Raw genomic sequence first — 16,668 nt, forward strand, 5'->3', positions numbered from 1 at the left:
GTTTATCCTTTCCTGTACCAATACATAAAAAGTATTAGTAAAACAACACCTACATTACATAATTTTATAAATGTAATGAAAGAATTGAATTTATCTTTTTAGTACCGTCTTAATGCAGTCGAATGTTGATAACTCAAATCTGTAAGTGGTGGATAAAAATTTGATTTGTATTTTTTGTGTTTTATACCTATCGTATCGTTTTACACCGACTATCTGTTAAAAATATTTTTACCGAATTTATTTATCCTCCATTCCTGTTTATTACTTGTATTAACTACGGTTTAACACATTTAAACGTTAACTATCCAAGAAACACGACATCTGACACTATGGAGACTGATCGATAAGTTGAATAAGTAAGGTAACAGCAATTCGAAATCGAATTAAACATGAACAGTTCACTGCTGTTCCTAAAACGTGTTATCGAAAAACATGTATCATGTAAAACACACAATGGTTCATCATACCCAAAGCGATGGGCACGAGACGTGTGTGTGCTGAGGAGAACGCTCTGATCAGCGTTATCGCGATGCTCGACCACTCGACGTTTGACTGCGCCCACAACTAGAGTAGGGCCATAATATATAATAATAAAATTGTATTATCTATGACCCTGGCCGAAAATATTATACTCATTCGGTAGTATTGTTTACTTATTTTATTGTTTTATTAACGTCCGTGACTGCGACGTAGGTACCTCGACCATATAAAAAATTCAACGTCGCCATGGTGTGTTCGACGACCTCTCTCAATGTATATTGTACTCGTAAACGGCTTAGAATGATTATTACTGTTGGCATATTTACTCGGACGTGACTTGTACGATTTTCACAGTGTAAAAGTGTACTACACTCATGTCGGAGCACGGTAGACTTGTTTTAAAGTATATCTATAAGTCTATTGTTAGGAACCCCTTGTCTTTATAGTAATATATTATTAGCGAACGTAGAATTTAGATGGGTGGGCACTTTTGTAAGACGACGTCCGTCGCCAACGAATAATGTGTGTAGTACATAAGTCAGTCGTAAAATAGTCTTAGACTCGATTACTGTGTGAACACTTATTATAAAAAATATAAATATTGATATTATTTTAATTCATTGCGTTAAAATTCTATTCCTATAAAATAAGTTTTATTGACGTACTGTAGTACTTTCAAGGGAGCGAACTCATTCTTAACAGAGGATAACAACTCAAATCGTCCACGAGGGAACAAATTCAAGTAAGACATAACACTATCTTAAACCGTGCTTTAGACTGTTGAGTATAGATTATAGGGAAATATTGACATTCTATATACTACAAAAATAAACCCAAATTATAGTTTTGTAAAGTGATCAAAAATACTTTCTTACTAATTTTATTTAATGTAAGTTTTTGTGTTTATTATTAAATATGAAATTTGAATGCAAGTTTTTTATTTGTTGTGTTATAAATTGAAAATTAATTCTAAACGCGTGTCACTAACATTCATAATGCTAAATATTTTTTTATTGTTATTGTTAGAAGAAAAATATACAATCTATATCATATTATGGACATAATGAGTATATGTGCTAAGAGAAAAAAAAAGAGCATGAAATACATAATTTAAGGAAAGGAGCCACCCTTTGATGAGACTTTTACTTAATGTTTAGTATGCATAGGTAGTTTTTTATACAATTTATGTTATAATTTTTTTTTTTTGAGATATTTGTCAACAATCTTGTCATTTACTCTATTATGTTAGCCAACTTTTTTTTTTAACTCTACCCCTCGGCCCTCCTTACATACTCTTTCGTGATGAATTTCAATTTTCTTTTATTTAACTTTAATTCCTGATTTGTAAAATATTATCTAACTGTGATTCCCACTTTTTGGATACACTGTTTCTCATAAACATAACCTCAATATCAACAAAAATGTGCGAAAGCCGAAAACCTGTGCATTAATTCAAACTATATTTGTCAGTAGTCTTTCTTGGTGTCTTTTTTAGCCAAACTAATAACAATTTTGTTCTTTCATAATTTATTTCCATAAAAGGGATTGAGTTCATTCATAAATATACATCAATACTACTGCTGACATTTCGAAATGAAGAACATCTATGGCATACTTCTTTTGCTATGTATTAATCTCGGTAAGTACTTGTTTAGCATATCGCATAAATGGCAGCGATGACGTTGGTCAGATCAGATTCCAAACTTGTTGTCAGCTTAATTAGTTACGTAGAGACCTTAAGAGTCATACCTCTCATTATTATTATTATTATTATTTCTTCTAACCTAGGTTATAAATGTTGCTTAATATTGTATAGCACTTTAGTGACTATTTGTAATATATAGTTACAGTAGTAATAGGTATAATATAATATATGAAGGTATCTTGGTATCTATCTATATTCAAAGTTTTAATAAGCATTAAAATACTTAGTACACCATATACCTACCTACTTATTATATCTCAGTCCAGTGGTTAATTTACTAATAATTTTATTGATCTTTATGCTCTTAAACCTTGGTGCTTAACCTCACCCAAAAACTCCTAGAATCTATCTCAACAATTTTAACAGTTATTTGGGTTTTAATTGATGAACAAGCTACCAGTTCTGCCTAATACACCGAGTGCCCATATTATAATATATTAGAGAAAAATAAATACATTACACCTATTGATAATTGTTTGATACTAGATTTTTTTTGTTGATATTTTATGGTTATTTTAATATTAATACATTATTTTATTTCAAATGTGTATTATTAAATACTACTACTACCCTATACTTACTAGTTACTGACTACCATATAAACTAATAATATAGTATATTTTTTATATTAGCGATTGATTCCCATTTCTAATAAATAATAAGAAAAATATACCTAATATAATGGATATACATTTATAATAATGTACGTTATGATAAAATAATGATTTGGTTAATAATTTATACAATTTTTTTTATCCGTTATTACACAGTTATTTGTTAGAAGTTGGCACTTTAATAATATTAATGTTTTAATTATAATGCAATAATCATTAATCAAAAAATACATAATATTAAATGTTCAATTTTAGAAACTGCCCTAACTGCTGTATGTCCGATGACAACAACGATTAAAGTTAATATTTTCAAATTGTTTAACCTAACTTTCAATATTTGATTATTAGCTTGTCAATTTATATAATTAGTATTTAGTAGTGGATCAGGGAATATTAAATGGTGTAAAAAAATACAAAAAATATTTTAGAAAAGTTGAGTAAAGTTAAGTTCGAAAAACTAACTAATAGGCAGTTAGAAACAAAACATTATAATTATAAACATTAACAACAAAGTTTTGAGCAGTTTGATTTTTTATTTGTGTGTTTTAAAATTAATTTTAAATATTGACATATCTCATACATACGTATCAGCTTTTATACTAAGTGTATGCAAATAAAATTTTATAGTTAAATTTCATAAAATGAATATTAGTTCAACTAATAAGTATAACTAATTTAGTTTTAACATTTTATGTTTATATTATTCAAATTATACTATTAAATATTTTCTTTAATAAGATTAGTTTATTTATGGTTTAATATTTCACATATTTTTCTTGTTTTCTTAAAATGTTTTTAATTTTAGAATAACTAGTTAAATTTGGTTAGGTTTAATACTTTTGGTTTAATATCTACTTTTATGGATTCATACATCATTCTAGAAGACAAATATGAAATAAGATAAAATCGAAATATGTGCATACAAAAAGTTACAGAATAAACATTGTTTTTGAATACTTTCAATAATCAGTTTAATAGACAATAGTTATTTTAAATGTGTTAATTTTTCATGATTGCGATGTTTTAAATAATATTCTAAAAACTATGTAATCTTACACTGTTCAGACTGACAAAGAGAAATCACAGTTTTTATAAATAAACAAGTAAATAAAATCCACTAAAAGTTGTATTTTGTTTAGTTCACTTATTATGAAAATAATATCATTGATAATACATACTAGTATTTATAATCAATGATAATATGTTGTCTTATTACAAACATAGCATATTTACATATCACAGAATCATTTTGTGTTAGTCAATTGTTCATCATCAAATTTAAAGGTTTGATTTTTAAACTAAACGTTATTCTGATATTTTAGATTTATAAGAGTAATGTTGTTATGTGCAATTATATATTTTTTTATATTTTTCATGTTATTATCTGCTATAAAATTTAAATTTTAAAGAAAATCTACTAGAAAACATGTATTTTTTTTTACCTTTAAAATGATAGGTACCTAAAATTACTGTAATATCAACACTAACAACACAAAATAGATTTTGATTTCAAATAGATTCAAATTTAATGTGGTTTAAAAATGAATACATCATGTATTCTTAATTATCAATTTAAAGTAATTTTTTTTTTGTATTAAAGTATCAGTTAAAATATTTTCAAAGATTTATCAACATAATAAAATTAATAACTACTAAAATATAATTAATTATACCTATAGAAATATATTATATATGATACAGATTTGTTATATTATAAATAATTATACACATTATTCACAAAAGTTGTAATGTCGCATAAACTTATAAATTACATTAATGATTCAATTTTAATTTTAGCTTGTTTTCAAAAATCGGAATCTATATCAAATATTACACGAAAAATTGTAAAAGATATTGGGGATGAAGTGTATTTGGATTGCTCAACCATAAATAACCCAGAAGTCAATGTTGTATGGGTTAAGGTTGCAAAAGATCAAATTGATGAATCTATTGTACTTTCGTCTAAAAGTACACTTATTGTCGATGATCCAAGAGTGACATTGATATCAGAATTAAAGCAAGATAGCAATCGATACATTATACATGTAACTAGTTTTGAAAAAAAATATAAGTCCCATGTGCCTATTGAAAACAATCAAATTTAGAAATAATATTTATTTTCAGATTCATAATATTCAGGAAAGTGATACCAGTATTTATCGCTGTGATGTGATAACTGGGATTAACGAAAAAGTATCTTACTACACCGAGTTATTGGTGGGTAGATCACCATTTTTTTATGATAACTCCACCAAATCATTAGTTGTAGTAGAAGGTCAATCAGTGCAGCTTGCATGTTTTGCTGGTGGATATCCTACTCCAAGAGTTTTCTGGTGGAAACGTAAAAATGCAATTTTATTTATGTGAGTATCAATGTAAAAGTACCGAAAATAATATAATATACACAAATTAAACATTATTTTAAGCATAATTTATTAATGATTAATTACAAAAATTAATTATGCATAACATCTTCTAGAGGTAACATTTTGAAATTGTCTGCTGTAAAAAAAGAACATCGTGGAGATTACTACTGTAAAGCGGAAAATAATGTTGGGAATGGTACCAGCCATAAAATTTCCTTAGAAGTAGAATTTGCTCCAGTTGTAACTGCTCTAGAAACTAGTGTGGGACAAGCTGTACTTTATGATGCATATCTTGAATGTCATGTTGAGGCGAATCCTCAACCAGCCATCACTTGGATATATAATGGAGTAGAATTATCTAATAATCAACATTACTTGTACGCTTTTAATCATTCAATTGTTATTGATGGAATAATATTTAGGTAATATTATTTTTCTTTTTATGTTTAGGATATCAGATTTTGCTACTAATGACAACAATACGGACAGTTTTTTACTAATTATGAAAATTAATTATGAACTTTATGGTGAATATATTTGCAAAGCATCAAATTATTTAGGAACTGCTGAAATAGCAATTACTGTTTATGGTAAATATTGTTTTTATACACATTTGCATAAAATCTTATGCTTTACAATTTGATTAGCTTAAGTTGTAAAGGTAATAATGTAATATGAAAAGATTTTAAATATAATTTTACATTTATATTCATTAATGTAAAATTAAATTCAATCAAGTTCTTATACAGTTTCTCACTGAACCATACTATAAAAATTAAACACTGTATTAATGAATAAGTATTTATGGTATTACAAAATATTTTTTTTATTAATGTATTTTTATCTACTGATTTTACTTTTTAAATGTATTATTTTAATTTTTACTTAAAAAATAATTTTTTATTATAAAGTTTAAAATGATACTAATTTTTCGGTAATTAACATGTTATATTTATTAATTTCTTATATTTATTGTTTATTTTACAGAAACGCTGTTACCACAATGCCCTCCTGCCTGTTAAGATTATTCGACAATGTAAGCTGCTGTTTCGTTTTAGTTGTAGCTGTTTACCCGTATTATATTAATTGTAGATTCAATTATTATTTTCCTGTCCAAAAACAACGTATTAATAATGAAATAATAAAATTCCAAAATAACATAATAATAATTTCCCTTTATAATGAACAATTTAAAAAGATACCATTTTATATAACGTCTAAATTAAATATATGATAAGCTTGTAATGTATTGTTTTAATGTATTTATTCAATATTATTTAAAAAATTATGAAACTGATTAAATCAGTTGCAACGAAAAATTGTTAGCCTAAAGCCTTTTAAGATATAATAATAAAACATACAGATCCATTTTTTTAGAAGTATTGTTGTAATACCTCGACTTTTCAATCATTACCATTACTATTTTTGAATAATATCAATTTATAATTTAATATAAGCTATATTATTACTTTGAAAACATATTTATTTAGTATTGGTAATTTATATTTAAATATTAATTGAAAAGAGTGAATCATAAACTTAATAACACTATAATATTCTGCTCATAGTATTCAATTTATACAATTTTTCGAATTTATAAATCTATGGCAAGATTATTGCACAATTTTTTTACAGTAAAACCTCTTTATAACGGTCCCTATTTTAGACAGAATCCTTAAAACGAAAAAATTGTTGGTCCCAACCAATTCTGTTATAAAGAAGTTTTATTGTATTCTCAAAAAGTCTCAATAATTATTTTTCTTATAATCATACTAATAAATAAATAGTGTTTTACTATTATACTAAATAACCGTTATGGCACCTATAAACATAAAAGTTCATTAGGATATTGTCATCAACTACTGAATGCTATTGAGTTGTTTGGTAAAAAAATAATCAATGCTACAATTAAAAATGTTATTTGTATAATTTTGTTTAAAAATATAACATAATGATTTTTTAAATTAAATTAAAATAAATTCATTATAATATAGATATATATTTAATTATTTAAACAATTTATAAAAATGTACAATATAGTATACGACTATAATTAACATATTCATTAACTAATTGTATTCAAGTCTTTTTGGATTTTCCTAATGTCTGGGAAGTAACATTCAATGGCAGATTTTCAATTTAAATTCCAGCAATTTAATTCTGTAATAAACTTAAATTCCTGCAATGCAATACTGTAATAAATTTACATTTTTTTTTATCAATAGTTTAATGTAACACATGCAACAGTAAAATTTTATCGAACTACTTCTGAATTTAATATTTATCCACATCAAAATACATTTTTTGATTATAATTTTTTACAGGGTAATAATAATAATAAATGAATAAATAAAAACAAATTGATTCATCCATTAAGTACAATAATATTATTACCAAACAATAATTTTCAACATTTTAATAAACAAGAAAAAGATGTTTAGTATTATATTATTAAAATATCAGTTATAATAATTTAATATAATAATATAAGTATAGTATACTATAGTATAGTAATAACTATATAGTATATACCAGCCACTGACTCCTGTAAAGCGACAGTAGGAACATTGTAGTAGATACCACAATCAGTGGTATAGTCGGGGGGGAGGGTTAACGGGTTATAACCCTCCCTCAGAAATGTCTCTTATTTTATAAAACATACAATCATTTTAAGACATAAATATGTTTATTTATTTATAATGAAAATTTAAACCCCCCTCCCCCCAAAAAAAATAAATAGATATTTTTCCGACTATCCCTTATGACTTATGACGTAGTATTGTAGTATGTCCTACGTTGCTTGTCGACTCGGTTAGCTAACGAGCAGACCAAGACCACTTCTTGCAGTATGGCATCAAAAAAATCGCGAAAGTCTAGAAAGTTGCCTATCAGTATAGGGTTTTTGAATCCTTTAAAACGAATGGTTTAAAATACTCACCCGACCTATTGCACACACATAGTGTTCTTATCGTCTTACAAACGTAACAACAGATAATAGATACATTGAGTTATAATAATTGTACTTAGGTTCAATATATTTTGTAATAGACACACAAATACATAGTATGATTAACAGTTCCAATTTTGAGTAGTAAGCTTTAATGCTAAGAGTGAATTGACTTATTATAAAATTTAAAGATTGCTATAACTATTAACTTCTATCTATTCTATACATAATACATATACGAATATTTTTTTAATATAAAATTTTGAATTTTAAGTAAGATAATAGTGCAGGTATAAGGAGTAAAATATTCCAATTAATAAATTCTCATTAATCGTTTAAAAATTCAAATACCTTAATCGTAAAGAACGGATTATTAAAAAGATAAACAATGGTCTATGACTTATGTCCAAAGTGTATTCAATATTTTGCATAGTATGCTTTTTTTATTAGGCCCTGCAAGAAATGGTGATAACTGATAACATCCACATGCTCATGCATCAGTAATGTATAACAATATAATAATTTAACACTTGATTGTTGTGAAGTTAATTTTATATACGTAATTTGATATATTTAATGATTCATATTCCTCTAAATCTAATTTATACAGGAAACTGTTTGATATATATATATAATTTTTTTTTGTTTTAGAGCCTGTTAAGTACTATTTAATGTATCAATTTTAAATTGTAATTGATTATTACAATTTATTTACAAACTATTTAGGTAATATTATCTATATTTAAGAAAATCAAATACACTTAAACAGTAATCAATATTGCATTAAAAAAAATTATTTTTATTGCAAAATACATTTTTGCATTTCAAACTTTACTTAAATATACTAAGCTTAGACAACGAACAGTACCCGTCAAAAACAAAAAATGACCAAGTATCTTAGTATGGCTTAAAATATCAAAATAATTTTTATAATTGATCATACATCAATAGCATTATAAAAAATGAAATACAAAAACAAGGTACACAATAAAAAAAATTGTTATCATAATAATAGAAGGATTTTAATTATAACGGTCAGGATAGTAAAATCGATTATTTGGATTATTCGGATCCATTGGTGGTTGAGATCGATAATCATATACTGGTGGCATATAAGGAGGACGATGTGGATAGTCATGTCTTGGTGCATACGTTGGATCATAATACCATGGATTATATGGTTGGCGATACGCTTGACTAAATTCCATTGAACTTAACTGCTGAGCATAAGTCGGGAATTGTCTAGGACCGTAACTATAATTGGGAGGACAAGGGTTGTATGTTTGTTGTGTCCGATTGTTGGAATTTTGAAATGAAGGACGTGGTGTTATACTTCTCGGTGTGGGATTATTCCTTAAAACCTTTCGACTGGGAGGATCAGGAGATTTATCTTTATTGTCTTCTCCTGAAGGTTGTGTACATTTTTTCTGTCTACGATTTTTCTTAGCCAACTTTTCTGCTTCATCATCAGAATAATCTAAAAACTCACAAGGTGGTTCATTATTGTCTCTCCACGAAGCATCGCTTCCTTTCATTTGCATGAGCTGAGACACCATAACATAGCTTGCATATTCTGTCTGAGGAGCGCAGTATACAGGTTCCTTAATTTGTATATCAAATGTCTTTATATGGTTAGAGTCGTTGAATCGGACAGCATAGAAAGGCTTAGTGACAGATCCAAATACATCAAATATTCGTCCTAAAGCTCTTTTTCCTCGATCCACAAATAATACAGAGTCAATGTCCAATGCAGGTTGATTTAAAAATGCTTCAACAATAACTAAAATATATATAAAAAAAATATATTAACAGGATATTTTATGAGGGTTTTACATATTTAAATAGATTAAGTCCTAAATTTTAAAATTATACTTGCCTAAAGTATCAACAACGCTTTTTATACATCCAACTGGTTGACATTTAGCTTCATCAACTGATATTTTTAAATCTTCAATGGGTGGTAAATCACTAATATCTAATTCTCCTTTGGTCTTAACATAATTATCTTTTAAAAACGTATTAGATGATACAGAAATAATGCTGTTTTCATTATCAGAATCAATCAATTGATCATTATCATTAGAATTATCATCATCACTAGTATCACTGTCATCAGAGCTATAAAAAATAAAATATTATAATAAAATGTCTAAGTTTTTAATTAATAAGTACTTGTTTTATGGAAAAATTATAGTAATTATTAATTTAAACTCACTCAATTATTTAAAAAAGAAATCAAGAAAACTCAAATAAATCAAATAAAATAATTTGTTTTGTATTATTTTGAACAAATTAATAATGATAAAAATTGATAGATTAATCATCATGTAGTATATATGTATATTATATTATAGTATAAGAAAAGATGGTTTATAACTTTTTGTATTTAGCTGGCCAACATACACATTCATGCTGATAATCGTCAAAAGAAAAATGTATTATACTATTATTTTATTTTATTTGTTATAACAAGCATATTATTATATTATAGAAAGATATTGAGACATAATTATAATGATGAAGTTACTAATAATTATTTAAAATAAAATAAAAAGTATTTTAAGAGGAGTCAAAAAAATATATTTCAAAAAATTTAAGTAGTCCGCAGAAGGTGGTTGGACAACTCTGATATAGAATATATTTCAAAATGGGGTTTTGAGTTGAAATTGTTAACTATCAATTGGATTTAGAATAATCAATAACTATGAAAATATATTTTAATGATGTTTAGGGCAATTGGACATGATAATTAAAATGCTAGTCATCAAAACCAAAGGACCAACATCAACAAATATGTAATTGGATTAACAGAACTGGCTTAGATGATACAAAATAAAAATCAAATATATTCAAATCTCATTTTTAGTACACTCAAAAATCTAACCAAACCAAAAATTCCAAGATAATAATTAAATAATAATCTTTGAACTCTATAATACCTGCAGATTTCTATAGTTATTTATTTATTTTTTTCAGGAAACAATATCTATGTTCTTTAATGATTAGGAAGAGTTATGCATAGAAAATAATAATACAATAAAAAGCAAGAAAATCCAACAAGCACTAAATGTGCCAAAATATTTGATAACTCTAGAAATATTCAATTCAAATTTTCAACTAATTATCTCATTTTTAAGAGAAATAGCCTAAAATATTTTAATGAATGTATACATTTATTCATTTTTAAATAGCTCGAATTATTTTAAAACATGATATTGCATTTTATTTTTTATATTATGTCTTATAAGTTCTAACTAATATATTTATTAATTATTATTAAATTTATATTATTTTAATGATATATAAATTAAAATTATTCATTGTTGTATTGCTAAAATTATTTAAATTTTTCCAAGCAATTTTTATTGGCAAAATGCCTTATTATTAAATGGTGGAAAGATTGTATTACATCTAGATTAACTTGATTATTTGTCCATTATCATTTATAGTTTATAAAATACATAAAAATATTAACTAAAATATATTCTATTTTCAAATAAATTCTAGTTAAATGAGCATAAAATAAATTATAATATACATACCTAGAATCTTGGTAATTTGTAGAAATTAAGGAGAGTGTTGATGGTAAATTGTCTTTAGATAATACGACAACAGCCCTAAAAACAAAAACAATCAAATTATAACTTTGAAAATACATGTAGAAAAATTAATAAAATTACTTAGAATCTGATTCAGGCAATATATCGCATTTTTTTGAATTTTCCTGTGTTGTAACTGAGTTTTTTGAAGCATCACATTCCCTATAAAAATTATTAAAACTTCCAATATTATTTAATACAAATTTACATTTCGTTTTTAAAAAAAAGTGTTTATAATCATTTATAGTTAATAGTTATAAAGATAACATAATATTAGCCATAAGCATCACACATAACAACAGTACCTATGTTGAAGACAAACAAAATAATAGTATCAAAATATCTTTTATCAAATATTTACTATTAAATTTTAAAATTAATACCTACTTTGATTTTTCATAATTTTTAGATATTGTAGCAAATGAGGGTGATAATTCTGTATGATCCAAATCAGTTGACTTTGAACTAAAAAAAAAAGTATATTAATGCATACAAATATACAATATAACACTTAAGTTATCTATATAAATATACCTACTTTTCTACTTATGAGTATATCATAGTGCTTATTTTTGTATCTCTCTCTGACTTGCATTCAACACTTCATAGACTTTTAATAACATCTTAATTTTAAAGTAAGTTATAACTTATAACTATGTAAAATATTATAACTTTAAAATGTGCATAACTTATTTTAAAATTAAAATATCCATAAAATCCTATGAAGTACCTATGATATTATTATTGCCTTTGTAATTTTTCTGCCTAAATGCAAATTTGATACATTGCACGATGAACATGAGCCAGAGAAAGGATACAATAGTGAACTTATGATTATACAACTTAGAAACATTAAGATAATTTAAAAATTAAACTAAAATACTAAAATTATTAATAGATAAATAAAACCAAAAATTCAATTGTTCATTTTGTGATTTTCACACACCGTTTAACCAAACCTGATACTTATATAATTATTTTTGATATATAATTAAACTAGTAACAAGTAACTATCTATGTTAACATAAGTAGCACATTTATTTGACTCAACAAATGTATAGGATTATCGTATTATTATTTTTTTTCCAAATAATGCATTATTTAAATAGACTATTTTTTACATACAACTGCATTCTAATATTACATTAAATAAACAAAGAAAAAAGTATGTATTTATGTATGTATATTGATATTTTAGTTATGTGAAAAACGTTTATTGGAAATTGTAATTATTTAATTTTATATTAACTATTAAATGAATTTATATTTCAAATTGTGAACTCATGGGCCCCCACACGAACATGTTCAGTGGAGCCCATTATCTTCTAAAAGAGTACTGAATAAATAAAAATTAAATTAAAAACAAATAATTATGGAATTTTATAAAATTTGTAAATATATAAATTAATTAAGACCTAAATAATTTAAAAATAATAAAGCATTAATAAACCAAATACCTAAGTATACCGTATAAGTTAAGTTTATTCAATATAAGTTCTTTAAAATATAAGTAGTGACTTACCATAACATATGACTACCAAAACAATTACTCTCAGCTTTCTGGACACTATCACCATTTGTATCATCACAATTCTTTTTATCTGTGGTTTTTATAATATGTAGATCATTTTCATTACAACTAAAAAAACATAAAAATTATAAAAATATATATATAAATAAAATAAATATAAATAATAATAAATAATGTACACATCAAATCAATTATTACTCATTGCTCTTAAAGCATAATCAATCTAAATAGTTATAGATTTGTTGGAAACCAAAACTAGTCTAATTTGTTATATGATAATATATTTGATAAATTTAATATTTTAAACATCATGCCAAAATTATTCTCAAAGAACAATGCATAATATCAATAATTAAAAGTTATAAACATAATATTAAAAAAAAAAAACAACAATATCTAAACATGAAAAATAAATTCTTACAGTTTGTCCATTATTGTATCAACTACTTCTGCTTCCATATTAATATCATTACTAAATTCTGGAGAGGCAGTAGTATTCTCAACATTATTTTCTTCATCAGCGATTCCAAAAAGTCCATTTACAATTAATGTTCTATAAAATATGTATAAAAAAAAAATTGTAAGTGAGAATTAAATATGTAAAATAGCATTTATAGTCAAATAATTGTAAATAAATTTATAAAATGTTATTTAGTAAGTATACAACTAGGCACTTCAGTATTTAATAACAGAGACATTACAATGATTAAATTTATAATTGTGCTGTTAATTAAAAATACAAGTACTACAAAATAGACAACATAATCTATAAAATTGTAGCAATAAATCTCTTTAAAAGGTTAGAAATGGAATTTAAAAAAATTGTTTCTAACCAGTATACATATATATGTACCGGATGTTCTACTTCCAGGATAAATTTTTTAAGTTATGATTAATGAATTTATAATAATACACTTACTCTTTATTATCATTAGGACTGTATTCGTCAGACGAATCGGAAATTTGATCGTCCATCATTCAGTTGTAGGTATCGTTTGACGGTTCGGACGGGCTACAATCTTGAGACGGCAAAGGTAGTGGGTATATTATGACGTTGGTCTGGGAAGTCTGAGAAGCTTACAAAAACGTGTGTACACGAGTGAAATGTATAGACAGTTTTATTATGGTTAACATTTTTTGGACGTACTAAAATGACAATACATTATTATGATGAAAATATCAACAGTTTCACATTTACAATTTTTCGGCGGCTCTCGCACGTGAGAGATAAATGATAATGATAATACGATATTTTTTTAGGTTATGGTAGAACCGGTGAAAAAAATAATAATAAATGAAGATAAAATACAACAGGTACAGACTTCAGAGATAACATTTTGATAAAAACGTAAGTTTTCCAATGATCCATGATCCAATAAAGTCTACGTCTGGAAAACTTATGATGCCTTGTCCTTGTGTACTCTTGGACTTTTTCTACCGATTCTTCGTCATTTCTTTTTATTCACCCAATAGAAATTATTTAGATAGGTATATATTTTAATTTAATTTTTTTTTGTACCTATACTAATACTAATATATACAAATACAATACCTATGTTAGTACTTAATAGTACCTACCTACTAACGATTATGAAAATATTACGAGTTAATATTAAATGAAATAATTTTTCAGATGTTTAAATTGGCAAATGGACAAAAAAACTAGAAAACTAACAGCAAAACATAAAAATCAATTAAAAAATACAACCATAATATCATTTTGCTATTATTTATGTACTATATCATATTGTCAGATCATCAATAATTAAGTACTGTACTTTTTATAGTTATTATCTACTCATATTAATAACAAGAAACTAAATATAATTTATGTAATTATTAAAATGTAGAGGAATTTGGTCTATTATGTATTAGATAGGTATTTAATATACTTCATCATTGGGTAGATACTTAGATATATAATGAATGTAAATATGTAATCAATTTGAATTTAATTTTAAACCACCGCTTAGGTATCAAAAATGATTCTAAGTTAAGACGTTTAGGAGTCAAATTACACCCATTAGATAAGTACTATTTAATATATTTTACTAAAGAATACGTATTAACTAATAAGAATAAGTCATAGGATTTTATTTTTCTATTAGACTTGAGTGTGGTAGGTTTAACTTATTTTTGGCAACAATATATAACATACATTATGATTATTTCATTAATAATTATATTAAGATACTTAATTATTATTTTATTTAATATTAATGTATGGATACATATAACTGTATAGTATGGAGATGTTCAAAACCACATACCTATGTATATTATATTTATATGTAAACATAATGTAGAAAAGTATGACTGTGTGATCTATGAATACCTAGGTTCATTCAATTAGTGGTTTAAAACTTTAAAATCAATATTATTGTATAAAAAATATTGAAATGTCTCTACAATAATGGTAAATAAATTATAACAATGAAATAAATAAAATCTTTATTTTCATTGAAAATTCAATTTTAAAATATGAACTTATAAAAAAATTGTAACGATATACTTTTTAACTGTCATAAAAACCACTTAGGTTAACATAATATATGTTGTACAGTAAATTTTCAAGTTTTTTCACCAAGTTAAATAACTTATTGAAAAAAAAAACAAAAAAAATACATTTCAAGTACCTAAAATTGTTTATAAATAAATTAAAATTAGTAGAAATATTTTGAAATATCAATATTTAGAAAAATGATAATTAAGATAATAGTAAAATGTTTCAAGTTTTAATGATTTTTTTTTTAATTGTAATAAAAAAAAAAAGTTACTTCTACATGGGGAAAAAAATTTCTAGATCTTACTTTGTAGAATTTATATGAAGAACGCCTGTAGAGGAACGACATGCATTTGAAACTATCTTAAAATATATTTCTGAGTTCTGGCCTCATTTCTAATTATAATAATATATATTATGTATATATTATACCTACCTATGCAGTATATATTTATGTATAATTTTTAAATTTACAATTATAATACATTTTATTAATAACATATAATTTATTTATTTATTATATTGTTTATTTTATTTATGCAGGGCAATAACAAATAAGTAACGAAACAAATAAAGTGTTTATAATTTTCTAAATATTTTTACTTTTTTTGATATAATCATAGACAGTTGAAATAGTAAATTCATTTTATTTAAAATAATTGCGAAAAAAAAAGGGTTGACAAGTGGGTACCACTCTACTGTACATTAGTGTATATCTTATATCTTATATTTAATTTTTAAACCTTAGATATAAAACAAAGTCTTTTTAAATTTCTAACTTCAAAATGGTTTATAATCCATTACTATTTTGATAAATTTCATCACACTTTTAACATCAAATGTATTTATGTACATAAAAAAATGTACACTTTAGTTTTTCTTTTAGATGATGATCAAACAGTTAGCAGTCTAAAACCAGGATT

At 24.7% G+C, this 16,668-nt stretch overlaps 2 protein-coding genes and 1 long non-coding RNA gene across 5 annotated transcripts; 2 read left to right on the plus strand and 1 right to left on the minus strand.

Moving 5' to 3' along the window:
* Positions 1–60: 60 nt before the first annotated feature.
* Positions 61–6,544, plus strand: LOC114127659 (lachesin-like). 3 transcript variants are annotated; one of them, XM_027991964.2, is made up of 7 exons: positions 61–1,222; positions 2,023–2,119; positions 4,597–4,844; positions 4,924–5,162; positions 5,279–5,542; positions 5,616–5,755; positions 6,153–6,544. In XM_027991964.2, the coding sequence occupies exons 2-7, from the start codon at positions 2,074–2,076 to the stop codon at positions 6,185–6,187; spliced, it is 972 nt and encodes a 323-aa protein (XP_027847765.2). In that variant the 5' UTR covers positions 61–1,222; positions 2,023–2,073; the 3' UTR covers positions 6,188–6,544. The 3 variants fall into 3 exon arrangements, with proteins under 3 accessions (XP_027847765.2, XP_027847766.2, XP_050061418.1); XM_027991965.2 differs by lacking the exon at positions 61–1,222 and having other exon boundaries at positions 1,497–2,119; positions 5,616–5,692; XM_050205461.1 differs by lacking the exon at positions 61–1,222 and having other exon boundaries at positions 1,510–2,119.
* Positions 6,545–8,888: 2,344 nt separating this feature from the next.
* On the minus strand, positions 8,889–14,433 carry LOC114127652 (H/ACA ribonucleoprotein complex non-core subunit NAF1). Its single transcript, XM_027991952.2, has 8 exons — positions 14,162–14,433; positions 13,664–13,795; positions 13,234–13,350; positions 12,099–12,176; positions 11,793–11,873; positions 11,655–11,729; positions 9,989–10,230; positions 8,889–9,892 (listed from the first exon to the last, which is right to left on the minus strand). The coding sequence occupies exons 1-8, from the start codon at positions 14,218–14,220 to the stop codon at positions 9,135–9,137; spliced, it is 1,542 nt and encodes a 513-aa protein (XP_027847753.2). The 5' UTR covers positions 14,221–14,433; the 3' UTR covers positions 8,889–9,134.
* A 141-nt stretch (positions 14,434–14,574) lies between these two features.
* Positions 14,575–16,265, plus strand: LOC126551594 (uncharacterized). The gene is made up of 2 exons (XR_007605514.1): positions 14,575–14,730; positions 14,876–16,265. It is a non-coding gene; the product is annotated as an uncharacterized LOC126551594 (long non-coding RNA).
* Positions 16,266–16,668: the final 403 nt, after the last annotated feature.

Source organism: Aphis gossypii, chromosome X, assembly GCF_020184175.1.
Source record: "Aphis gossypii isolate Hap1 chromosome X, ASM2018417v2, whole genome shotgun sequence".
NCBI classification, from domain to species: domain Eukaryota; kingdom Metazoa; phylum Arthropoda; class Insecta; order Hemiptera; family Aphididae; genus Aphis; species Aphis gossypii.